Source organism: Ochotona princeps, chromosome 5 (genome assembly GCF_030435755.1).
Source record: "Ochotona princeps isolate mOchPri1 chromosome 5, mOchPri1.hap1, whole genome shotgun sequence".
Classification (NCBI taxonomy): domain Eukaryota; kingdom Metazoa; phylum Chordata; class Mammalia; order Lagomorpha; family Ochotonidae; genus Ochotona; species Ochotona princeps.
The window spans coordinates 58,255,906-58,283,107 of record NC_080836.1 but is presented as its reverse complement, the minus strand read 5'-3'; the positions used below and the strand labels follow the sequence as shown (position 1 = coordinate 58,283,107).

At 38.6% G+C, this 27,202-nt stretch overlaps 1 protein-coding gene across 2 annotated transcripts in view; it reads left to right on the top strand.

Annotated features, from left to right (window-relative positions):
- Nucleotides 1-203: 203 nt before the first annotated feature.
- The window catches only part of SESTD1 (SEC14 and spectrin domain containing 1), a 71,291-nt gene continuing 44,292 nt past the window's right edge, over nucleotides 204-27,202 (top strand). Inside the window, exons 1-4 of one of the 2 annotated variants that reach the window (XM_004577005.3) lie at nucleotides 204-300; nucleotides 2,180-2,288; nucleotides 16,940-17,030; nucleotides 20,681-20,794. In XM_004577005.3, coding sequence (XP_004577062.2) covers nucleotides 246-300; nucleotides 2,180-2,288; nucleotides 16,940-17,030; nucleotides 20,681-20,794 — 369 coding nt within the window. In that variant the 5' untranslated portion in view covers nucleotides 204-245. Of the gene's footprint in view, nucleotides 301-2,179; nucleotides 2,347-16,939; nucleotides 17,031-20,680; nucleotides 20,795-27,202 lie in introns of those variants that run through there. The other variant, XM_058664686.1, reaches the window with a different exon arrangement.

Here is a 27,202-nt window from a genome sequence, read left to right as displayed (position 1 = left end):
TCTGTTGTCACATCTGGAAGAGGGAGGTGTTATTGGTATTTACGTAGTAGAGACCAAGGGTGCTGCTAACTATTTTACAGTGCACAGGGCAGCTCTCCACAAAAAAAGAATTAGCTTGACTCAAAAGATGAGTAGTTCTCAAGTGGAGAAAGTGAGAGAAGCCAGTATCTGTTTTGTGGACTGATTGTTCATTTGTCGTTGAATTTAACTTTTTGTGTTTTCAGAAGGAAGTTGACCGGAGTATAATGGAGGCGTCAGTAATACTACCCATTCTGAAGAAGAAACTCGCCTTCCTTTCAGGTATGTTTTCTTCTCAGAGTTCAGAGTGTTTGATGTGTAAACTTCTTTAAACTTCTTTTCTCTGATAAATTCAATGGAAAAGCATTCTGTTTTCCTGCAAAGGTTTTGTTTAGAAGATACTGCTTTTCCTCAGGAGGGATAGCCTTGGAAGCTATCTGCCACTGCTGCTGCTTGACAGGCCAGTTTTCACTGTTACAATATTTGATTAAAATGACCCCAACAAGGACAATGTTAGGGTGTCTCACTCTACAAAACAGTCATGCATATCAGTTGTTTCTGAATGACAAAGTAACTAGTTTTTATTATATTCCATCTCCTACTTTTATCTTTAATTTTCTATGCAAAGTTTTGTACACTGGAAAGTTCTGAAATACCAGTTATGCTGGTTTCATTTTTTACTGTCAGAAAGACTTGAATTTCCATTTAGTAATTAACCTGAAGACTATATCAGCTAAGATGAGGCAAGGAACAGCTGTGAGTCTGTTACTGGTGTGCTCCATCAGATGCAGTGGTTGCCTGGAATTTGGGTCACTTAATAAAACTGCATGTGCTTTACAACAGCTTCTGGAGCTCTGCAAATTTAGCTTTATGCAGGATGTAGTACCTTGCCTTTTTCTTCCTGTTCTATTTAGTTCTTGTTATACTTGTCTTGGATAACACCAGTGGCCTGTTTTTAAAATATATCACATATATTTGTAGATTGGCATGATTTTTTCCAGTGTTAAATTCTTTTTTTAATATGTAGTTTTTAAACTCCTTCTCCTTTGGTTTGAAATTTGTATTTTCTGTATTCTTTCCTGAGTGGAAGTTTGTGAACATTCTTTGCATATGTTGTATAAGTTAAGCAGCGTGATTCTTAGAAGTGCAATTCTTAAGGAGAACAAATACTTACACTTCTGCTAGGTTTAGTCCAATTGTTCTCCCAGAAGATTGTTTCAATTTCTGTTTCTGCCAAGAGTAGATGAAATTGCTGGTGTTGGCACAAGACTACCAATAGAGAAATGCTATTCTTTTGTCAGCAGTGGTCTTACTAAGCTTTCTGTAAAGCTAGCCTAAGTGCAGTGTGTGAGTCTGTTGACCATACTGATCTTAAAGGTCATCCCTTGGGTTTCTGTCCCACTTTTCTTCTTAGAAGTACACAGGTGATTATTTTTATATCCCATATTGAAAGGCAAGTGCATGCAGTTCAGTGTAGTCCTGAGTAGTAACCTTGCCCTCTGAAGACAGTTCTATGGTGGGTTAGACTGCATCCGTGTTTTGAGGAGCAACATAGCTTCCTCCCTTGATCACTGATTGTTTAATCCAGTGCTTTCAGACTTAAAAAAAATAGAGCCTGTATATTTTAAAACCAGCAGCATTATTCAGAGAGTATACTTTGCAAACTTTTTTTTGTAATACTTTTTTTTTTCAAAAGTAAAAACCAGAGGCCACAGATGCATTCCAGGCTTTCAGCCAGTTGAGTTGCGCCTTCTGACGCCAGCTTGCCACATCAGTGTTGTTTGGAGTTTGAGCTGCTCTGCTTGTGATCCTGCTTCCTGCTATATGATTTTCAAGTTGGTGGAGTGCCCCATGCTACTCATGTAGGAGAGCCGGCTGGAGTTCCTGATTTCTAGCTTAGCTTGGGAACATTTGTGAGTGAATCAGTAACCACTGGATGGAAGGTGTTATCTCTGTTTCTCTCTCTCTCTTTTCCTTCTTCTTCTGCTTTTCAAACAAGTAAGTAAATAAGTAGATAAGTAAATCTTTTTAAAAGCCATAGAACCTATATTCTAGGTAAAACACATGAAACTTGTAATTGTGTTAGTAAAACTGGATTCAAAGGTTATTCAAATGATGTATTGGTATCTATTACATTGTGGATCTATGTTTTCTTTACTAGGAGGAAAGGACAGACGAAGTGGCCTGATTCTGACAATTCCATTATGCCTTGAACAGACAAATATGGATGAGCTGAGTGTCACCTTAGACTACCTACTCAGCATTCCAAGGTGACTCGGAAGGTGTCTTTTCTTATATCTAAATATGATGATTGCTGCTATTGTTGAGGTATTCTGTGCTATCTCATCTTTTAATATTAGCTGTGAAATTGTAATTTAAAATGCTCTAGTCAGTAATTTGTGGTATCAGGGCTGAAGCTGTGGCATAGCAGGTAGACCCACAACTTTTCGACACTGGCATCCCAAGTGGGTGCAGATTTGAATGCAGCTGCGTTACTTTTGGTCTCGCTTCCTGCTGATATGCATTGGAAAATAACATTGGATGCCCAAGTCCTTGGGCCCCTGCAACACAAGGAAGACTTAGAAGAATCTCATGGCTTGGGACTGCCCCACCTCCAGCCATTGTGGCCTTTTGGGGAGTGAACCAGCAGATGGATGACGCCCTCTCACAACCGCCTGCATGTCCCTGGTAACTCTGCTTTTCAAATAAATAAATTAATCTTTAAAAAATATTGTGATACAGAGATGAAATGCTTCATACTCTCTTTTTTTTAAAGGATTGTTTGAAAGGCAGCATGAAAAAGTAAGAAGGGGATAGGGTAGAGCTAGAGAGCGTGCTTGCATTTGCTTGTTCACTTCCCAAATGACCTAAAAAGCGAGGGCTGGACTAATCAGAAGCCAGGAACCCGAAACTCCATCTAGGTTTCCCATATGGATGGCTGAGCCCCAGGTAATTGGGCCATCTGCTGCCCTCCTAAACAAATCAGCAAGATGCTGAATCGGAAGCGGAGCAGCTGGAACTTGAACCAGCACTCAGGTATGGAAGCTTGTATCACAAACAGCTTAATGCATTGTGCCGCAACACTGGTCCCTACTTTGTATTCTTGCTGCATTTTATAGTATATGGATTTCCAAGCGCATGTACTTTCAGCTTTTTAGGAACACATTTAAGCATTCACATACCCTGGGACTTAAGTTTAGAAAAAGTTAATTTAGTAGATAGCATCTTTCATTTAGGTTGCTGTCCCACAATCCTTAGGCTTTTTTTTTTTAATTTCTTTTCTTTTTTTTTTTTAAATTATTATGCTTTTATTGAAAAGTCAGATATACAGAGAGCAGGAGAGACAGAGAGGAAGATCTTCCATCTGATGGTTCACTCCCCAAGCTGCTGCAATGGCTGGAGCTGAGCCAATTTGCAACCAGGAGCCTCTTACGGGTCTCCCACATGTGTGCAGGGTCCCAAAGCTTTGGGCCGTCCTCGACTGCTTTCCCAGGCCACAGGCAGTGAGCTGTGTGGGAAGCGGGTTTGCTGGGATTAGAACCGGCACTCATGTGGAATCCCTTGGGCGTTCAAGGCGAGGACTTTGACTGCTACATTATTGCGCCAGGCCCTCCTTATGTTTTTTTTTTAAACAATTCATTTAGTTTATTTTGTAAGTTAGCTATAGAGGGAAAGGGAGGGAGTTCTTCCGCCTGTTGTTCATTCTCCAGATGTTTGCAATGTCCAGAATTGGGCAGGGCTCAAACCAAGACTCAGAAGCCTCATCTGGATCTTCCACATGGGTGGCTTTCACTCTTTTCCCAGGCGCATTAGAAGGAATCATGGGTGGTGGCTTTTCCCACTACACCACAAAACTGGCCCCAACTTGTAAGCTGTAATACATGGTGATAGACTAGTGGGAGTTTAAAACTATTATTTTAAGAAGTGTAAATTGGAGTTAGTGTCTGTAAATTGGAGTAAATTGTGAAGTAAAAAGTGTAAATTGGAGTTGCTGCTTGTGATGCTGCCATCTGATATGAGTGTGGAGTTGAGTCGAAGGTACTCCACTTCCGATCCAGCTCCCTGCTAATACACCTCGAAAAGTAGTAGCAGATGACTCGACATTTCAAACTGACTGTGTCGGGCCCACTCACAAAGATTCTGATAGGCCTGCTCGTTAGAATTCTTTGTTTACTTCTTTTATTATTATTATTATTATTATTATTATTATTATCATTTTATGATACAGTTTCATAAACCCTGGGATTTCCCTTATGCCCTTCCCAAGTTCTCACCCCACCCCTATATTATTACTATAGTATAGTTCTTCATAAACAGTTATATGTCCATGCTGGCATGGACAATGGGGAAGAGTCCAGCATCTATTGTCAAGTTATAGTTAACAGTTTCATTGGGAGTCCATCTTTGATCTGGAAGTAGAGATGCCTGCTGCATTGTATCCTCACATCTGGATATGATAGTCTCCATTACACAGTTACTGTACATCCCGTTAAATGAAAAGCCACAAAACAAAATCAACAGAAAGAAAAAATGTAATTAAAAATGACAAAGTTAAATAGCATGCTACTGGATATGATCGTCTCCATTACATAGTTACTGTAGATTGCCTTAAAAGAAAAGCCACAAAACAAAATCAACAAGAAGAAAAGAAGAAATAAAACATAACATGAATTTAATAATGTGCTACTGAGTGACTAATGTGTCGATGAAGAAATGAAAAAGCAAATCAAAAATCTTCTTGAAGAAAATTGTGCTACTGTATACCTATGAGTAGGTGAAGAATTTAATGAGTAAGAAAATATTTTGAAGAGATGAAACTAACAATAACAACAATAAAAAACCATCAAAATGCATGAGATATAGTGTCTGCTAGTCTTTGTTGGTGAGATATGTCTCCTCTAGGCAACAAATAGATGTTTTTTTAAATCCATTCTACTAATCTATGACATTTGATTGATGAGTTTAATCTATTTGCATTTAGGGTTAATATGAATAGGTGGTAATTTGGTCCTGTCATTTTAGCAATGGGTTGTTCACTGATTTAGTCTTCTGTTATTATTTTACTGGGATGTTCTTCACATTTGCCCTTGGTTTTGGTAGGCGCTATTCCTCTTCTCTGTCAAGAGAACATCTTTAAGTATCATTTGTAGGGCAGGTTTGGAAGGGGCAAATTCTTTTAACTTTTCTGTACTGTAGAAGAATTTTATTTCATTTTCAAAGACAAAAGAAAGGTTTGCACGTTATCCTGGGCTGACAATTTTGTGCTTTTAGAATCTGGAACATGTCACTCCATTCTCTTCTTGCCTGTAAGGTTTCCTGTGAGAGATCTCCTGTGAGTTTAATTGGCATTCCTTTATATGTCAGTTGATTTTTTCATGTGTACATGTAAGGATCTTTTCCTTATGTTTGATTCAAGAGAGGTTGATTATCATGTGTGGTAGTGAAGATTGCTTTTGGTTAAGCTTGTTGGGAGTTCTGTGCCCGTCCTGGATGTTGTTTTCCAATTCTTTCTCTAGATTAGGGAAATTTTTCCCTTATTATTTCATTCAACACATTTTTAAACCCAGCTTCTTTTTCTGTACCTTCTGGGACTTGCATAACTCTTATATATCAGCTTTTATTGGAATCATTTCCTATGTGACATGTTCCTAAAATTTCTTCAACTCCTATATTACTTGCTTCTCGTTGTTGATAAGTTTTGCAAAAAGTGTTTTGAATTCTGTATTCCCCATTTTCTCGATGTATTCCTCAAAGACTTTTGCTCCTTTGCAGGGGAGTCTTCAGTAATACTCATTTTGCCTTTGTCGCCTCTTTTGCTCTTGGTCATTGTACTTCTGGTTAACAGATTCTTCTCCTTTTGGCAGATTTCTAAGCTGTGTCACCCACAGGTCTACAGTTCGATTTTACTGATTGTCATTGGCACATGGCTCTTTGTTTGCAGTCATTTGTGCCACTCCCTCCAGCAAGTTCCAGGTCTGGGTTCTTATGTTAGATTTCCACCATGGTCTCTGTAGCTCTAGCTCCTGGCTGAGCACTCTCCACCTCCTGTGATACTGTGCTAAGACTACACTGTTGTCATGTTCAGCCTTTCTCCCATTTCTGGTTGGAGCAGGTGCCAGGATTAGGGAGACACCAGGTGTCCAATATGACTAGATTGTTGGTGGTGCTGATCTTGATGAAATCTGTTGGCTGTTAGGTCTGAGGGCCACATGGACCTATTTTGACCTGTACGATGCCGAAGCTGGTATTATTTTTCCTGTGGTACCAGTAATGTTTCTCCATCTGTTTCTCCTATTCTGCCATCTTAATTCTCTCCTAGAGTTCTTTTTAAGGAATCCTTTATACCTCTGATATCATTCTAAAATACACCAAGATTTTCCAACCATTGTAATAAATCTTGAGAATCATGGCAGATATTTGTGTTTGTGTTTGCAAAAAGTAAAGGTGGAAAAGAGAGCAAAATTTTCTTTCAGTAGTGTTTATAGTCCCTGGAAGATGAGTTTTGAACATTTTAGTCAGAGTAAAGAAATATTTTCATGTCCTTTTCTTGATTTGCATTGACATTATAGAGTAATTCATTTTAAATCATAAAATTTCTGATTAAAACAGTTTTAGAACAAATTAAGTTACTCCTACCCATTTCCAGTATTGATGTGTGGTTTATTGATCCTGTTGCTGATATTTTTCCAATGTGAGGGGAGGAGATATCTTCCAGGGAAACTTTCAGACCTATTTTTTTCTTCTAACTTTCAGAATAGGAAAATTATGAGCGCTCATTGCCATTGTATTAGCATTGAACAGTATTGCTAATTCTTTGATCTCGTGGTTGCCATGTGGTATGGTTGCTCATTGGATGTTAGGTCATATTTTAGTAATCAAGACTAACTACTTTGAGGCAACAGATTAGGGAAAAATAATCATAAAAGGGTAACTGAGAGAAATTGGAGTCCGTTTCAACCAACTGCTTTATTTTACAGTTGATAGGATTGAAACTCTTAAGTTACATGCTCTGAATTACACAGCTAATTAGTAGCAGACCTGAGACGAAGGTCTGTGGTTCCAGATAATCTAGGGCGTTTTGCACTTCAGATCCAGTCAGTGCATTGTAGCTAGATTTTATGTGAAGTTCTGTCCTAAGGTTCAGATGAAATGAAAATTCTCTTTTAGTAGTTAAAAAATATTCTTTAGGGATCAAGTGTTTAGCCTAACTATTAACACACCAGTGTCTTGTATTGGAATATCTGAGTTCCATTCTCAGCTCTGACTCCTCACTCCAGCACTTTGCCTATGTGGACACTGGGAGGCAACTTGGAGATGCTCTGATTATTGAATTACTGCATCCCATTGGAAGAAACATGAATGATTTTTCTGTTTTCTGGCTTTGGCCTGGCCAAAGCACAAGCTGTTATAGGCGTTTGGGGGTGAACTGGAAGACGAGACCTCTTTCCATCTTGTTGTGGGAAACTCGGACAGAGATGGAGCGCACCTAGACTTTCAGTAGGAAAAGCAACTTTATTCTTTATGCTGGTAGGCCCAGAGGAGAGTTCTTTATCCAAATTCTGGGGCCCAAACAAAGCAGAGAGTTGTCTTAGTTAGCCTAGCACAAGCAATGTTAAGTTCCATGAAGCATATTCAGTTACTTAATGTTTGATTGGATATTTTGATTTGGTAGCCTTACCCATACAACTTGTTACACATTTTTGCATGCACCTGAACCACAGTTGACCTAGCAGTATTACCTTAGTTGAGCTAGTTGAATTCATGGTAGTTCTCAGAAGTGCACAGTAACAACTAGGTACATTTTGGCATTTCTTTGAAATCCCTCTTGCAATCCTCTTTGCCCAGATAATAATAATAAAAATAAACCTTTTTAAAAAGTGGGACTAGTGAGCCAATATTTTCTGTCTTTATCATGTACATCTAGTTCTTTGTCACCTATGTTTTCTTCTCATAGGCTTAAGTTCATGTATCAGTGAGAATGACAAATTTCTCAAGTAGTAGCCAGGAAAATTTATCTGACCATATTCCCATTGACACATAAGTTCAAGATTAATTTATGAAAAGAACAGTTCCATTATCCTTCACAGTTTTCTCTGCCTCTATTTTCATGTTTATACACAATAAATTCAATTCAGAAGCCATTTGTTTTGGCAAAACCCAGTACAGCCACTGTATATCATGCATTATGAAGATGAGAATATGTCTTTTCCTGCAAAGATTCTTAATTTTTGTGCCAAGACTTGTAATTTGAGTCACCTTTTGAGTGAGTATGAATTTAGCACTCATCATGCAAGTTACTTTAGGACTTAAATTAATGCAGTCTTTGAGATAATTTGACAAGATAAATGATTTTAACATTACTTGGTAATGTATTGTTATTATTTTGATTTCAGAGAAAACCAGTCAAGGCAGAGAAGTTAAGACAGTTTTTCAAACTAATGAAGAATGCCTTGGAGCTGATTTTTCATTCTCTGTGTCTGTTTCTTTACACTGAACTTCCTTCTTTCACTTACCAGCTTTTCCCAGCTAACTTTCAGACTGGTAGCACTGACTTTTTGACTCACTAGGCACTGATTCATGATGCTTAATGATAATCCTCAAATCTTAACATGCATTTCTTATATTTAAAAGTATGTTTTTCCTTAATACCCCATAATGTAATATCTATGGATATTAATCAAGCAATAATTAGAATACTTTTCTTTACTTTTCCATCTTCTGAAAAGATCCTGGACCTACTCAAGGGCACAAGCTGTCTTATAACTTATACTTTTTCACCATGCTGCATTGCACCTTATAGTTATTCTGAGTAGTCAATGAGTATTGGTTTCTGCCTTTTCCTTTATTTTACTTTAGAACTTTTACATACTCAAGAAGGGTTTCCTAGACCTGGTAACTGGGAACTATTAAATATGCAGACTTGTCACTCAGAAAAGTTACTTTGATGAATAAGAAAAGCAATCTCATCTTGCCTTCCTGTTAAACTTCAGAGTTTGCTGCTGAAGATTGAGAAGCAAATGTGAAAATATACCATATTTCAGAAAATAATAAATAATATCAATTCATTTTCTTCAATTCTCCTAAACATACAGGTGCTATCCTCATCCCTATCTTAGGTATTAGGTGACTTCAGAAAGTTGTGTCAAAGTGGAATTACAAACTAAGTTTATGTTGGTGCAAAATAATTTTGAAATTCAGGCACAGATTTTTTTTTTAATGTTATGCACTGTCCATAAACTTGCTGAAGTCCCTACCTCCCACTCCCGCCCATGTAAGGAAACTGAGGCTTAGAAAGGATGAATAATTATCTTGATCAAGAGCCTGTGCCAGATCAGGGCCAGTGAGGGGACTCTGAACCCAACAGTCTGGTTCCAGGCTTTTGATTTTCATCACTGTACTGTGGATGCCTGTACTATAACCACAGCACTGAATCTGTTTGTAAGTTCACATAAAAGCTGGATCTGACATAAGTTATAATTGGCTTGAAACTAACTGAGGTTAGTACAGTATTGGGAAAGAAAGTGAAAATATTTTAGACATTTTCTTTCAGCAGTGTATTTAGTGTATATTTTAAATCAGTTTTTTTCCCCCTCAGATCCTACTAATCATAGAGTTTTACAAGATCATAGAATGTAAAGTTTGGGACAAGTGCCTCAGTGGCCTGTGGTCTAACCCCTCTAGAGATACTTGACCTACATAACTATTTATTGGAAATTCAGCATCTGTTGAAGCAGTCTTTCCATTTTCTTTGTGTGTGTGTGTGTTTTTTTAATTCAGATTTCAATTTCAATTCAGTGTTTTCTTAGAAAAACTTGTTCACACAAGAAACTTTCAGGAGGCTTAATGGATTTTCATAATCACAGACTTCTAAAGTCAGAAGTCTGTAGCTACTCAGTAAGCATATGAGAGCCTCTAACAGGTACTTCATTGTTTTAGGAGCTGAACTGATAGGTGAACAAGCAGGCCCAATTATTTTCCTGTGATCCTCACTTAATCCCCAGTGATTGGTCAGGTTTTGCACAGAGCTTGCCAGAGACTCCAGAGTGCTATGCCAACAAAGCATGCAGAGTCAGGAGAGTGATAGAGTAGGAAGAGGGTGAGTGGCAGTATTTTACAAATGATAAGGTAAATTACTTTACCAGAGATGAAGCCAGCAGGGTAGCTCATGAAAGATTCAGTTGTCCCAACTAGAATTGAGTATTTCCTTACAGAAGTAAGAAACATGATCTCCACCTTCTACCTTATGCAAAAACAGCTCTGAATGGATTAAACACCTAAATCTTCACCCATACGTTATCGAACTATTATAGGAAAACAGGAAGCACTCTACAAGACCTAGGTGTAGGCAAAGACTTTGTAAAAAGGTCACCAAGAGCTCAGGCAGTCAAAGCCAAAATAAACAAATGGAACCTCAACAAACTAAGAAGCTTCTGTAGAGCAAAGGAAATGATCAATAAAGCAAAGAGGCAAGCAACAGAATAGGAGGAAATCTTTGCACACTACATTGGTAGGGGTCTAATATGCAGGATTTACAAAGAGCTTCAGACTCTCAGCAACAGCACAACAATCTTCTTAACAAATGGGTGAAGGAAATGAGCAGGAAATTTTCAGAAGAACAGATTCAAATGGCTAATAGACATGTGAAAAAAATGATCAGACTTCCTTAGCTATTGGATAAAATGCAAAAAAAAGCCACATTGAGGTTCCATGTAAGTCCAGTGAGAATGGCTCACATGCAGACATCAGCTAACAACAACTGCTGGTGAGGATGTGAGAGAAAACGTAACCTCCACTGTTTTTAGGAGTGTAGACTAGTGTAGCCACTACAGAAGTAACTGTGGAGAACATCAGACAGCTGACAGTTGATTGACCATATGATGCAGCTATCCCATTCCTGGGGATATGTCCAGATGAAGTGAAAGCTTCATCCAAGAAAGCAGCCTGCAACCCTGTATTTATAGCAGCACAGTTCACACTAGCAAAGCTATAGAAACAACCCAGATACCTGCCAAAAAAAGAATAGATGAAGCAGCTGTGGTATGTCTACTTTATGGAATATTATACAGCTCTAAGAATGAAATCATACCATTTGCAACAAAATATTCCCAACGGGAGACCATTATGCTCAGTGAAATAAGCCAGTCCCAAAAGAATAAATACCATATTCTCTTTAGTGTAAGATGACCCTCATGCAAAATAAATAAATAAACAAACAAACAAAAAATCCAGAATGAATAGACATATAAGTAAATAAACATGGATGTATACTCTCATAAATGAACTGTATAGTGGAGACTAGCATACAAAGTGATGGTATATTCCACTGTGCGTCTGCTAAATAAAATGAGGACACCCAATGAAACAACCAGGTATACCTTTACAATACGATACTGGATTTTCTACCTTTGCCTGTACCTACAGTGCAGTGATACATTTGATTAGTAGAATGTTAACACTTGTAACTGATACTAAAGGTTTGTACTGTTATGATATGGGAGGGTGGAAATAGCAGGAGGGGAAAAGGAGAGGAAGAGAGTGAGGAGGATTAGAGAAATCCCTATACCTATAAAACCATTTCATGGAAAATAATAACGGAAAAAGGACATTTGGAGTGGAACAGTAGTGACAACATCTGAGATAGGGCAATTTGGGTGTTTGAAACAGCGGGGAGAGTTTGAGAGAACAGAGTGCTGGACGGTGGTCAGAGAGGGGAGACAGAGAGATCTTCCATCTGCTGATTCACTCCCCAAGTGGCCACAATGGCTGGATCTTAGCTGATCCAAAACCAGGAAGCAGGAGCTTCCTTGGGGTCTTCCTCATGGGGGCAGGGTCTCAAGGCACTGGGTCATTCTCTACTTCTTCCCCAGACCACAAGCAGGGAGGTTGATGGGAAGTGGAGCAGCCAGCACACAAACTGGCGCCCATGTTGAATGTGGGCTTTTGCAAGGTGAGAACTTTGCCACTGAACCATCATGCCAGTCCCAAGGGCCTCAATGTTTTAAAAGATTTATTTATTTAGTTATTTGAAAGGAGGAACAATACAGAAAAAGGGAGTCAGCAAGAAAGAAAGATCTTCCAGTTCATTCTCCAGAGGAACTAAAAGCCAGAAACTCCATCCATGTCTCACACTTGGGTAGGAGAACATTAAAGCATTCTTGGAGCGTTTGCCACTGATTTTCCAGGTACATTAGCTGGGAACTGGCTTGGAAGTGGAGCAGGGGGATTTGAACCAGGGCTCTGATATGGGATCGTGGGGGTGGAGCTTAACATGCTGTGCTTCATAAGAAAAGCCCCAGGTTTCAATTCTTTTTTTTTTTTTTTTAATATTTTACTACTGGTGATTTACTCTTTTTTTTTGACAATCTTGACATAATTAGGGTAAAAAGGTTCAAGCACTACAGGAAGATGGGCAAGACAATTAGTTCCATATTGTTTCCTTAATATATCTGATGTAAAAGGGAATTTTAAGGTAGAAGCCCCGCCCAGTCTCCCACCTACCCCAGGTCCCAGATGTGGAGCATGCTTCAAGGGTCTTGCTCAAGTGGTTTTGATAGTTCAACAGTTCTGAATTGCTACCACTCTTACCACTCCAAGCACAATGAGGTCGTTGCAGAATCCACTAATTGACATAGTCCATCGTAGAATCTCTGTTTACCCAATATTTTCATTGCCAACATATAGCTGAGGTGGTTGACTTGTTTTGTCCTGTCTTTTGATGGTTAGAGTTCTGAGTCTGGAAGCTCGATTGGGGGGATCCCCAAAGAAACTTTGTCTGAGGTGTTCCCAGACCAGATTCTTGTATGTACTAGCAAGCACAGGGCCCAGCACAGACCATTGCCCCTGTCAGCTGGTGGTTGCAGTTGTTGGGTTGATTCTGTTTCCATCCCTGTCTTCCACTGGAACCAATGGTTGTTTGCAGTCTAGCCTGGTTCTGCCCAGCACATACTCGGCCCTTACATAAACCAGTGGGAACTGCAGGCTAGTAGGCTTCTTCAATTCTTAAGCAGAGGGAGAACACTGAATTTTGACTGAGGAGCTTGTACGAAGCAAGGTCTCACATTTTTGGAGCTTAAAGCATTATGGTAGAAGCTACTACAGTGTTAGTGAGAGAATATTTCTGATCTCCAGAGCATGTTATCTAGTGAAGATGGATTATAAACAAGTAATTAGAAAGAAGATGTAAGTGGAATTACACTGCTGTCTATGTATAGATGAAGCTCTTGAGTGGTAGAGAAGATGCATTTAGTTGTAATCAAACAATGATTTCATTTTCATTTCTTCCAAATAGTTTCTTTTCTCTTGTCAAATTCATCGCTGTCTCATGAATCGCACAGTGGCATCATTTTACCCAAGAGGCTTTTGTGTTTTCCTTTTGTCATCCATGCGTTGGTTATTCAGTGGTGTGGTGTTATTTTTTGTTTGCTTGGTTGTTTGTTTTTGACTCCATGGTACTGTAAATGTTTTTGTTGTTTTAACTTCATACCTGTTGTTTCATGGCTTCTCATTTTAGGAAATGTATAGTGATGGCCTAGTAAAACTACCAAATCCCAATGTGATGATACAAGGCAATATGCATCCCTACTTCCAAATCAAAGATGGACTCCCAATGAAACTGTTGTACATATCTAGACAGTGGGTTGCTAGACTGTCTGATATTGTCTGTACCACAATGTCGGGGCTCAGATTGATGGCATTAGGACTCCTTATGAAGGACTATACTGTTGTAATAATATGGATAAAATCAGTCTGGGGAGGTGGGGATTTGGTAGGGGGGATGTCCCAGACTCTATGGAATTGTACCATAAAATTCAAAATTAAAAAAAAAATCACTGTTAAAAAAAAGAGCTCTGAGATGTTGACTCCAGGAATTGTGTGTATCATCCCTTTCTCTGTCATAGGGGAGTGAGCCCACTGGAGAGCCCTCCCTCTTCACTTAGCTATTTCAGCTCAGCTACCTGGACCTGAGCAGCAAAGGGAGTAGGAATGCAGACATTGGGTCTATGGTATTTTTGGTTACTCCTCTAAAAATATCGTATTAAATAGATTAACAGCAGCATAGAGATTTTTTTGATAGTAACATAAGATGATTTCAAGTCCTTTAAAGACCACTTGGTTTTGGCATTTGAAATAGTTTGTTTGGATTGTGTGTATTTTTGTTATCTATTATGGTAAGATAGATGGAAAATTAGTATTAAAAGTGTTTTTAAGCACTCTAAGGGATGAATTTAGAATGTTTTATTCTTTTAGTATCTCTGCAGATGGTATTTGTAAGCATTGCTTCCTTAGTCTTAATTTATAGTGTACTTTGAAATAGAAGTATGTTGTTTATTAACACAGTGACTGTGTAGCTTGTATCTCAGGGATGTGAATAGCAATGAAAAGGAGTCCCACATGTTGGGGATCATGCACTTCTCCTGGCAGGAGTGCCCTCCAGGGACAGCTCTGTTCCCTCGCTCCCCTTCCTGTGAACTCCCACAGTGAGTGAGGTGTAACTTCTCTGACTCTCCTGCCGAGGCTGCCAACCTTGGACTGGATCCTCTCTATGTTAGGGTGGTCTTCTTGGATGTTGGTTAGTGAGGAGCTCCCAAATTGTAAATAGGTGTAGGTTTGCTTCTTTCTGCCAAGTCTTTCTACGCTGTTTGTACCTAGAAGTGATTTTTGTATTTCATCACATTTTTTTCAAGATTAGTAAGTCTTAGTTTTGTATTGTAGATTGAAAGAGTACTTAAAAAGTGAAATATATTTATGTATCTTAAGAACCAGTTTTTGAAAGTATGCAAAGTATGCAAAAAAAATTGTTTTTTTTTTTTTTTAGTACAGGGATGCCCTGCTTATTGACAGGGATATATTCTCAGAAATGTTTTGTTAGACAGTTTTTTTCGTTGTGCAGGCATCATGGAATATACTTGCACAAACCAAGACAGCTATAACATCACTGCGTGATATAATCTTAATGAGACCAGTGTCCTCTGTTTTCTGGTGCTAACTGCCCTGTTACTATGTGATGTTTATTTGTGTATTCAGAGTTTTGCCATCATCGCAATGTCTTAACTCTACAACATTTTCACCAGCCCAAAAGAAATGTACCCTTTAGCAGTCACTTCATATTCTCCCCGATGCTCCCAAGCGCCTTTCATCCTCTAGCCTACTGTCTGCAAATTGGTCTGTTCTAGCATTCATGTAAATGGAATCATACATCATAGCCTTTTCTGGTTTCTTTTACTTAGTGTAATGCTCTCAGGGCATATCCATGTTATCACAAGTAACAGAAACTCATTTTTTATATGGCTGAATAATATTTTCTTATATAAACCCCATTTTGCTGTTCTTTTAGTTGGTGGACATTTGGAGTGTTTGTTTCTACTGTTAGGTGATTATTAATTAAGCTGCCCTATATGTTTATATTGAAAGCTTTTCTGTGGACTGTGCTTCAGTTTGACTCACCTTTTGAACACTTTTGTATTTAGTTTGGAAACCCAGCTTACAGAGTCCTGCTTACAGAGGAGTTAGTTCCCCTGTAAACTTTATGGTCTTAGTGTTTCTCAATAAAACTGGACATTGCTTCTGCAGTAGCTGCCTTGAGACTAGGGTGACTGCTAGGAGGGTGTCGGAAATGACTAGTAAAATCTTCTGGATTGTTGGTTTAAATCCCAGGGAAAGTTCCACTGTTAACCTTTCCTGTAACATGTAATTAGGAAGAGTGTGGGTGAGGACATTTTCTTCCCAAATTCCTGCTTTGTCGCATAACTGCTTCTTCCATTGTATTGGAGATCTTTGCATTAAATTGATAAGTAGAACAGCAGCAGTAATAACTATTTGGTATGGCCTTTGGAATGTAGCTTATCCACACAGATATCATTAGGTTTTTACTAAGGTTGACATCTGGAAAATGCTTAGTAAGTGCTTGAATAATATATAGAATTGTATAATTCTATATACATATAGAAATGGCAGTAACACACTCTCCCAACATTCAGAACAATAGCACGTTGTCCAACATGCCAGATAAATTTAGCTGGCCAAGTGACTAGGAATGTGAGCGTGTGTACAGAGGTAGTTCAGACATGATGTTATTCAAGCTTTGAATCATTTTGTGCCACAAACACTACCTTTTCTCATTATGTTTCCTTAATGAGCACCAAGAAACCCATTTCTGGTGATTTAGTAGTAGCTTACTTTATTTTCTACTTGCAGGAAAGAGAGAAAATAAATATATAATGCACTTGGCAATCATTAATTGCTTATTTCACTGTGATCACATTTAACTAATGAAGGAATTGAGAGGCTTGAGTGTTGCTTTGGTTTCTTTACTTTTTAAGCCATTGACATTCTGTTTTCAAGTGTCACATTAGCTTGTAAGTTCTCAAGTGAAATACCTGAGAAAGCTGAAAAAGTACTCTGAAGAATTTATTCGTTGATAGCCTAGCCTAAGCCTAGTGAGCTTAATTCTGCTCTATGGATTATTGAGTTGTAAACTTTATTTTAAATCAGCAGGAGGAAAATCTAGAACTTGTTGTTTAAATATGTATTTATTTCAGAGGTAGTTAGATGGAGGTGGGAAGCAGCAGAAAAGAGAGAGAGAAAGAGATAGAGAAAGACAGGAGGGGACAAAGAGAGACCTTAAAGCTCTTCCTTCATTGGTTAATCCCCAGATGGCCGCAGTGACAATGGCTAGTTTAGACCTAAGCCAGGGGTTTCATTTGTGTCTCGCATGAATGTGGCAGGAGCCCAAGCAGTTGGGCCATCTTGCACTGCTTTTTCCTAGGCTGTTAACGGGAAACTAGATTCGAAGTAGAGCAGCCGAAAAACAAACCAGTGCACATATGAAATACTGCCTTCTCATTCAGCAGCTTTACCCACTACAATGCCAGCCCCTAGTTTATTTTAAATCTTTGTAATTTAATACTTTGTTTTGTTTCAGTGAAAAATGTAAGGCGAGAGGGTTTACCGTGATTGTGGATGGCAGAAAATCACAGTGGAATGTGGTGAAAACAGTAGTCTTAATGCTACAGGTAATTTTAATTTTTTTCCATTAGGAAATGCTTTATATATTTTATAGCAGATTTACAGATTGTGGTGAAAAAAGCAGCTGCATTTCATTTATTGAACTCTGCCTAGGCTTCTTACTAGTGACTAAGTTCTGAAAATTCACGTGTCTCTTCTGGGTTGTTTATATTTGGTTTGCATATACTTGGATTTAAGTAGTAAATTAAATCTCAGCTCTTTTCTAAAACCTTAAATGATTGAAAATAATCTGTCATCGTGTTTAGGTAAGCAAGGTGGCCAGTAGTCCTAATAGAGCTCCTGTGGATGTTATCACACCCAGCTGGGAGCTTTTGTGCACTGTGGCATCAAAGTCCTTCTCTTACTGGGCACATGAGGATCCTGTAGCTTGGGAGTAGAATGCCTGAGTCTGATCAGAAGGAACTTTTTGGGGGCTGTCTTGATTGTTTCTTCCTTTTGATTTCCTCTTTCCTTCCCAAAACATTAGGATTTATAAGGATCGTACTATTACTCATAGCTCAGGAGAAAATTTTGTAGTATCCTTGTTTTTAAGAACTTTGAGCAGCTTGCAAATTATATATAAAATCTGTGGTTATGAAGTCCTTAGCATCTGATCCCAGTCTCCGTTTTGTATTTCCTTGTGTTCCTCACAGAATGTTCCTTGTGTTCCGGACACAGAATAGACACGCAGTGCACCTCCATTGATTTCTTATAAGGATACTGGAGGGGTTTTGACTTGAAATGAAAACATAAAACATTTGAGTGATTGAAAGGGAAGATTGGTTTGCTACATCTGGTTTTCCTTGAAGTGCAGCTAGAGAATGTAGAATTTAAGTAAAAGATTATCTGACTGAAGTGAAAGAAAGCGAAAGGGCAGTCTGAGATGGTCCTTGTGTTAGCTCACGAAGGAAGGCAATAAAGCAAAGCAGGTTAATGGCAGGCTAGTTTGGGAAAATTATTAGTTTGTAGTAACATGGGATAACAGATGTTTGACTACATCAGAGAAATCAAGAATTGTAAATGAGTATGAGAAATAACTGGTAATTGCTTTGGGATTCTGTGGAAAGAAATATAGTTAAAAATTTAGAGCAATCTGAGGAAAGTGATTCTGGTTTTGTCCTTTATTTAGATGATTAGGAATATGGAATTTGAAGAATTGGAATGACTGTATATCCAGTTTGAGTTTTAATGTTTAGTATGGTTTTCAGATAGTACAATGTAAGCCTGTTTATAGTGATCATTTTCTCACCCTCAGAAGTCAGCTGATAGGCAAGGATTTTCAGTAACTGTGCATTTCAAGTTGGCATAGCAAAAGAATCAGGCTTGGGTTTTATCCATTACAAAGTGCGCATCACCAGGAGGAGCTCCCCAGGTGAGCTGTATATTGTTCCATGTTCCTTAAATGTGGAGCCTGGTCTTGTCAGCATTAGGATCTTTTTTTTTTTCTTTTTGATAGAAGGGATATAGCCTTTGGAAGACACAAGCCCAGGAGCCCAGTTGGTATCCCTTAATAATTTTTCTGTCAAACATTATATCAAATATAATATTTTCTATGTCAAACACCCGCCACTTTTATATTCCAAACCCTTAGGTTGAACTCTTCTCTGTAAACGTTGTTAAAATAACTATTAGGTGAGAAGTCCATAATTTTGACCTTATGTTCTTCCTTTCATCCTGTCATTCAACTGTGTCACAGATGAGCTGTTGAGGACTTGGCTGTTTGCACTGGACTTTGATCAATGGCAGTTTTGAAGAACAGTCAATGGATGATTTAATCCCCTCTTGCGATTTCTTTTCTGATAGGTATTTTAACAACTTTTGGATTTATTTATAGTTAACATTTTCAGAAGTTGCGGTGACCTGTTGTTGACTTCTAATCAGACCATTTTTGCATAGGAAGTCTTTCATTGCTTCTGTCTCCAAGCAATGATATCATTTCTTTGCAGGCCCAGACCTTTGTGCTAGCATTCCTTAGACTGAGGTATCTGGCTTGTCCTGTCTCTGACAGCTTTCCTATTTGTGATTTGAAATAATCTTCCAAAGTTAATTTATCAACTAACATCAAGTTTACCCTAACTCTTCTAGACTTTCTGATAAAAGTTTGGACATCACTGGATTTAGTACCCCATCACAAATCAGTCCTTGCAGTGGGTTATAGTTTTCTGATATGTTCAATGACATGTTCATGTTGAAAAGATTTCTATTTTCCCCTAAATATTAATAATTTTTGATGCTACTGCCAGTCATGGTTTAGAAGGATTGAGATTCAAGAACTCAGTCATGCCCATTGATTTACATATTGTCTGTGACTTTTTTCACTCTACCTTCACAAAACTGAGTAATTGTGATAGAGATTGTATGCCTGTAGTCCAAGGCATTTATTACCTGGAGCTCTGAGAATTTAGTGACCTCTGGTCTGCAGCGTAAGAAATGATCTGGCAGAACTTGAGTTAGATAGACCTGGTTTCTATTTTATCTCCTGGAAAATTGAGGAGAATGCAATCATCATATTTGTGAGGATTTAGTTCACAATTATTTTGAGTGTCTTTTGTATATTAGACACCAGGACAGGCACAGGAAATATGGGAATGACACAGTAGAGAAAGGCCTTGCCAATGAGCTTATATTCTCGCTAAGTAATCAGATAATGGTCAGTTAGGTAGATTAATAAAGCACAGTGTCAGTCGATGATGAATGCTGTCAATACCAGGAAAAGGAGACTGAGTCAGATAGTCCCACCTTTGCTGGGAGAAGGAAGGTCTTCCTGAAGAGGGACTGTTTGAGTAGACTCTTAAATTAAAGGAGCCCTCCTTGGTATTAGGCGAAGAACATTCCAGACAGGAAGTAATATAGCCAGAGTTGCAGTAGAAGCCATCTTGTCACATTCCAGTGATACTGAGTTCAGCTTGGCTGTGGCTGGGGAGTGTGCTGGCAGGAGAGGAGTAGGGTGGGGACTGAGAGCTCAGCAGGGACCTGAGCTTAGTGTCTCTGATAGATTTTAATGGGGAGCTGAGTTTTGAGCAGGCAAGCCTGTTCTGAAGGTTTCTGTAAACCTGGCCAATGTGAAGATTATAGTAATGCAAATGGTAGAAATTATTACATATGAAGATATATTTTAAAGTTAAACTGTGGAATTTGGTAATGGAATATGATGTGAAATATTAACTCAATAAATGTTCATTTCCATTCTTTAGGTAAACTAGTAAATGTGAAATTGTATTTGTCAAAAATTAGCCCTTTGGCCTATTTTTAAACTAATAATTGCGTGAGAAAATTGATTTTACATCTTTTGAAGGGATTCTATAAGATGATTATATGAAAAAGTTTTCCATTTCATATAAAAACTGCATTTAATAATTCTCAGCTAATTTTCACTTTAAAATTTAATCCAAACATATTTCCAGTCAAGAGGTTTAGTAAAATAGTTCGTCATGCGTACTGTCTGTATTACATTGTTTGAAATATTTTCTCAGTCAGCTTACCAATTTATTACTGTTATGTTTTTAAGTAAAATAGAATCTATTCTACTTTATTATTATTTTACTTCTGTCCTAAAAGTCTCTTGCTTATCATAATTTTCATATTTAGTAGCTTAGAATTTTAGTAAATGACTCATCATTTGTGTAACTTATGATGACTTTTTTCCTGTGTTTTGTAGAATGTTGTTCCAGCTGAGGTATCCCTTGTCTGTGTCGTGAAACCAGATGAATTTTGGGACAAGAAAGTAACACATTTTTGTTTTTGGAAAGAAAAGGATAGACTTGGCTTTGAGGTGAATATAAATCTATTTTTAAAAACCCAAAAGAATTGTGCTATATCTCTAAAAATGACTTTTTGTTGGTATAATGTTGTTTGTTCAGCATCAGTTAAGCAGTGTTTAATTAGTTTCTAATTGCTAATTAGTATATAGTCAGCATTCAAATAATTGTTGAAGAAATTATGATTACTTGACAAAGACTATAGAAGCTTTTATTTCACTCATATGGCTTTTGAAAACTGCTGTGGGTAAGTAGAGCTATTTTTTCATCTTAACAATTTTATTGTATTACTAAGAGAAAATCTAACATTGAGGACTCAGACATTTTATTAGAATTCATTTTCTATGATTTGTCATTTTAGTATCTAATTTGGTTTTGGTTCTTCAACACAGTTAGCTTTCCTTTCCTACTAACATTTTTCTTCTCTCTCTCCCGCTCCTTGTCTCATTTTCCTCCCTACTCTTCTCTTCCTTTCCAGCTCTCCTTCTGTCCTTGTTTAAAGGCAGAAACCCTAAGGTAGAATGGAAATCCAAACAATTTAGTCATATTTTCCCATCCACATGTTAATTCCCAGTTTCCTATTAGGGAAGTTGATAGATACCCAAACTTCAGGTTGTATAAATAAAGGGTAGACTTTTTAAAGGGTGTAAGATTTTGCCCCAGGGGCCTGGTGTGGTAGCCTAGTGGCTACAGTCCTCGCTTTACAAGTGCTGTGATCCCATATGGGCACAGGTTGGTATCCCGGCAGCTCCACTTCCCATCCAGTTCCCTGCTTGTGGCCTGGGAAAGTAGTCAAGGATGGCTCAGGGCCTGGGACCCTGCACCTGCTTGGAAGACCTGGAAGAAGCTCCTGGCTCTCGGCTTTGGGTTGACTCATCAGTGGTCATTGCGGCCACTTGGGGAGTTAATCAGCAGATGGAAGATCTTTCTCTCTGTCTCTCCTTCTCTGTATATCTGACTTTGTAATAAAAATAAATAAATCTTTAAAAAACAAAACAAAAATAAAACCCCAAATTTAACCCAAGTCCTGTGGAATATAGACTCTTGAAAGACTTACCTAGTGAAACAAGATTGCTTTTGTACTTTGTGACACTGTATAGTCATTTTTATTTTTACTATAATTGTTAGTGCATTTTTTATTTGAAGAAAAGTTTATTAATCTAATATAAAGGTTGAAGTAAGCCTACATTATTTTTTTTTCAGTTCTTTTAACTTGAAAGGCAGAGTTCAGGCAGGTGCGTTGACTCAATTGGCTAACCCTCTGCTTCCAAGCACCAGATTCCCATGTGGGCACTGGTTTGTGTCCTGGCTGTTCCTCTTTCTCCAGCTCCCTGCTTATGGTCTGGGAAAACAGTGGGGCATGACCCAGTGCCTTTGGACCCTCTATGTGGGAGAGCCAGAAGGAGCTCCTTGTTTTTGGCTTCGCATTAGCTCAGCTCTGGCCATTTGGGCAGTAAACCAGCAAATGGAGGACCTTTCCCTGTTTCTCCTTCTCTCTCTGTAAACCTCCCTTCCCTCCAAAAATAAAACTTTTTTTTTTTTTTAAATAAAGGCAGAGTTACAGAGAGAGAGAGACTCTTCTGCTAGCTGGTTCACTCCTCAGATGGCCTCAACTATCAAAGCTGAGCTGATCTGAAGACAGGAGCTATGAGCTTCCTCCAGGTCTCCCATATGTAGGTACGGGGGCTCAAGTACTTGTGCTATCCTCTGCTGCCTGTCCAATCTACAGGCAGGAGCTGGAACAGGATATAGAGCAGCTGGGCATGAACCAGTGCCCACATGGGATGCTGGCACTGGCAGACAGAGGATTAGCCTGTAGAGCCACTGCACCCCTAGTTTATTCTTCAATGAGGTTGCTCTTGGTGTACTCCTAATGGCTGTGTGTGTGTGTTTTAAGATTTAGTTTATTTTGAAAGAATGTATAGAGAGCAAGGCTGAATGCGGGGAATCTTTGATCACACCAATTTATTCTTAAAATCGATGGATCATCTGGGACTGGGCCAGAGCAAAGCCAGGAGTCATGAATTCCATCTGGGTCACTCACATGGGAGACGGGGACCCAAGTACTGCTGCCTTCCTTGGCACATTAGGGAACTGGATTGGAAGTGGAACAGCTGGCACTTGTACAGGGCTATTAAGGAATGCCAACATTATGTAAGGAGCAGCTTACCTTACTGTGTCACTAAACAAACCCCAGTTGTGAGAGTTTTGACAAAACATGGCTATTAAACTACAACCACAGTCAAGAACATAGAGTGTCTCAGGACCCTTAGAACTCTCCCTGCTCTGTCTCCAGCCCCCAAGAACTACTGCTCTGTGTAGTTCTTGCAATGGTCCTATAGTTTTGCATTTCCCAGAATGTCACATAAAGTGGAATCATACAATGCATGCCATTTTCTTTTTAAGATTTATTTTTATTTTTATTGGAAAGTCAGATATACAGAGAGGAGATCTTGTATCAGTTGATTCACTCCCCAACCGGCTGCAATGGCTGGAGCTGAGCTGACCTGAAGCCAGGAGCCAGGATCCTCTTCCGGGTCTTCCAGCAGGTGCAGGATCCCAAGGCATTGGGCCATCCTCAACTGCTCTCCCAGGCCACAAGCAGGGAGCTCGACGGGAAGCTGGGCCACCAGAATACAAACTGGTGCCCATATGAAATCGTAGCTCGTGCAAGGTGAAAACTTGAGCCACTAGGCTACTGTGCCAGGCCTGAGTGCATACCATTTTTAACATAGCTGCTTATATATGCTTTTGAAATTCATTCATTTCTCTGTATGTACTGTAGTTCACTTTTCTTTTGTTGTGGATAAGTATTTCATTGGATAGATGCAACAGTTTTTTAATCTGGATACTTTTGGTACTTTCTTTTTCTTGTTGTTAATTAGTATAAATAAGAGTACTATGAATGCTTAGTGTTAGTTTTTTGTGTTAGCTTGTTTTTATTCTGAGATGGAATACCAGGTTGACATTATTGAGTCATGTGATAACTATGTTTAATTTCATAAGAAACTGCCAAGTTGACAGTTTCAAGGTAGCTATGTTATTTTACCTTTCCACCAACAATTTATGGTACTTGCACTTGTATCCTTGATAGAACTTGATGTTATTAGTTGTCTTATTTTATTCAGGGATAACTGCCTTGTGTGGAGGTTTCTGTTTGCATTTTTAATTTACGGTTTTCTAATGTTGATATATCTTAAAAGTTTTTTCAAATTGACCTAAAATTTGTACATGTTAATGGAGTACCACGTGGGATTTATAACAGGCATTCATGGTGTAATGTCTAAACACAGCAGTTGTCTTTCACCACAAATATTTCTTTGTAATGAAAACATTCAAAATCCTTTATTTTTTTTTTCCCTTGACTGGGAAATATGCATTGTCCTTCTCCCTATTTACCCTACTGTTCAACAGAATGTAGAATGCTGGAACTTGTCACCGTCCTCTAATTTACTACCTGTTGACCTGTGCTTTTACTCTTTTCTGTCTTCTAATCTCCTCAGTGTCTGGTGACCACCATTATACTGTTTAACATCTGTGGCATCAACACTATTTAATTTCACATTCAAGTGAGCTAATGTAGTACTCGTGTTTCAGCTCTTGGCTTATTTCACTTAATATAATTCTCTCTAGTTCTATCCATCTTGTAGAGAACACAAGACTTTATCATTTTTATGGTTGGATAGTGTTCGATTTTGTATATGTACCACATCTTCTTTATCATTTGTCAGTTGAGGGACACTAAGTTTGTTCCCATTACTAGGTATTATCGACAGTGGTACAGTAAACATGAGAGTACAGAAGTCTCTCGGACAGACTGATTTCATTCATTTTGGATACATGCCCAGGGGTGGGACTTGGATAGTGTGGTATCTCTAGATTTAGGTTGTTGGGGAACCACAGTAGTGCTGCCCTGCCCCAGCCTTAGGAGACTGCTGGTACTTCTGGGCTCATAATGTATTCTTGCTTTCACTCCCTATCCTAAGTCTAGAGGGGTTTCTATATTCCTCCCTCTAGGTACAGTGAGCCCCATTATACTCTCATGTCATTGGTGTCATCAGGGTTTGCTGATATTGCCTGAGTGCCTTAAGCCTTTCACCCACCCCCAGTAAAGGATACAGAACCAGAGAAATCAGCTGCAGTTTTGCCTTTTCTGAAGGGTTTCTCTTTCCCAGGCCTGGCCTCTCAGGCAGGCTTCCCTCCTCCCTCCCAATGATCTCTCTTGCCTCTCTCAGTCTTCTTTGAGTACTCCCCAAGAAGTCTGTGAAGAAGAGCCTCCAGGTGAATCTGAGTCCTCATGGTCTTGCTTCCCAAAGGTTCTGTTCTTTCACACTGGCCCGCAGACGGCCTTCAGCAATTCATTAAACATTTTAGCTGTATTCTTACCTGGCTTGCATTATGTTTGACATTTTTCCTCAGGTAAAGAAGTGCCCCAGTTCTGTCTCTTTTTTAAGTTGCACATCTTTAAAGAGATTTTCAGAGTAATTGGTTTTCCTGTGAAATGAGCTTATGTTTTTTATTAGTGATATGAGAGTTGGGACAGTGTTCTCTTCAGCTTTCTCTATCTGAAGTAAAAGTCAGACAACAACACCCCACTCCCACTCCCCAACCCTGACTTTGGTCCCATAATTTTTGCCATTGATAGACTTAGATGTTGCATAGACTTATTGAAAGTTTATGTATGCCAGTAGCATGAAGGAAGGCAGCATGAGTTGTTGGATTACATTATTAAGGATGTTACCTGATAATGAAATATGAAGCTGTGTCCTAAGAAATAAACACAAAGGTGTAGTGAAAGAACATAAAACCTGCAGCCAGGAGTCCTGAGTGTGACCTTGCGAGTTGGACCATATTGAGTGAGTGCTTCAGACAGGCAGTGGGGTCTGTAGTTTTTAGTTCATGACCATGAGAATGCCAAGTGTACAGGGGCTGGTGGTTCAGAAACTAGAGCTGAGAGCTTTGATTAGGGATGATGAGGAGCCCTGTCATCCTGTTGACATCTATTCACAGATGTTGTGCCTACTTATGTCTTAATCTATACTAATTAATAGGAGCTAACAAACACCTTGCATCTTGGAAGATGAAGTAAAAAACAGAATTCCGAGCTGTCTTGCCCTGATGTCACTGACTTGAGGATTCTTATATCAACACATTTTCTCAATACATTGAATAAATGTTGACTAGAGTATCTTTCATAAAAAGTATATATGAGGCACTTATTAAGAGCTTAGTGACCCAGTGAGTATAGAGCAAATTCAAATGGCAGTTAACGTACTGTAAAACATATTCAACTCTAAGGGGTAGTTCAACGCCAGCCATTAAATGATATTTAAAATTTCTGTGTGTTGAAATTTAACACAGATGTTTATTTAATTAGCATTGTTTTCTGTGCTGTTATTTTAGATAATTAGAACTGTTGTAATTAAGCCTATTTTTGGTGTATATCTCTTCTCTCTCTCATATTCATATGTTATTGGAAAGGCAGAGAAAAAGAGAGAAGGAAATAAAGAGAAAAAGAAGTCTTCCCTCCAATAGTTCACTTCCTAAATGACTGCAACAGCCTGGGCTGGGCCAGGTTGAAGTCAGGGGCCTCGGAGTGGCATCCTGATCTTCCATGTCCTTGGCAGTGTCACAAGCACTTGGGCCACCCTCTATTCTCCCAGGAGTGTAACAGAAAGTTGAATCGGAAGTGGAACAGCCAGAACCTAAGCTATTGCTAATTTAAAATATTTTTATTAGTGCAAACTTTGTTAGGAATGCTGGTACTTGCTATAAGCAGAATGTAGCTTTTACTTTATAGAATTATCCATAACAAAAAAATCTGTTTTAAACTGCCCACAATGTTGATCAGATACCCAGTGGTCACTCTGACCTGTTTCCTTGGGGTTTCACATTTCCTTGTCCATTGTCCTTCCTAAATTCTCCTGGGTGACCTCACTCTTGCTCATTTTTCTAGTGTTTTTCATTGGCTATTGAATTCATCTCTTGTTGTTAATTTTTTTGTCGCTATATTTATTTTGAAGTAGAAACCTTCCTGTTCAGTTTCCTTTTTAGTAATTCAGATAACACACTGAAGTAGTTGGCCATCCTAGCAGTAGTGTCACTGGCGATTTTGACAGCTTTGCTGGTTAGGTGATTGATAATCACTGTAGTCCATCCGAAAGCAAGATAACATTCAAGTAGTAAGCAGTACTGGCAGTGTTTTGGCCTCAAATTGGGGAGCTAATAATGCAAAGGATTTTCACTCTTCTGTCTCTTCTAGTCACCCACAATGGTGAAAGTATTTTTTATTGGTAATTGTATGTAGGGAAACAACATTCTAAGTTTTTGTCTTATCTGCATTTGATTTATTTTCTTTTTCTAAGAGCCTGCCTAATGGTATGATCTAAGACTAAGACTAAGCTTGTGTTCCTCTGTCAAGA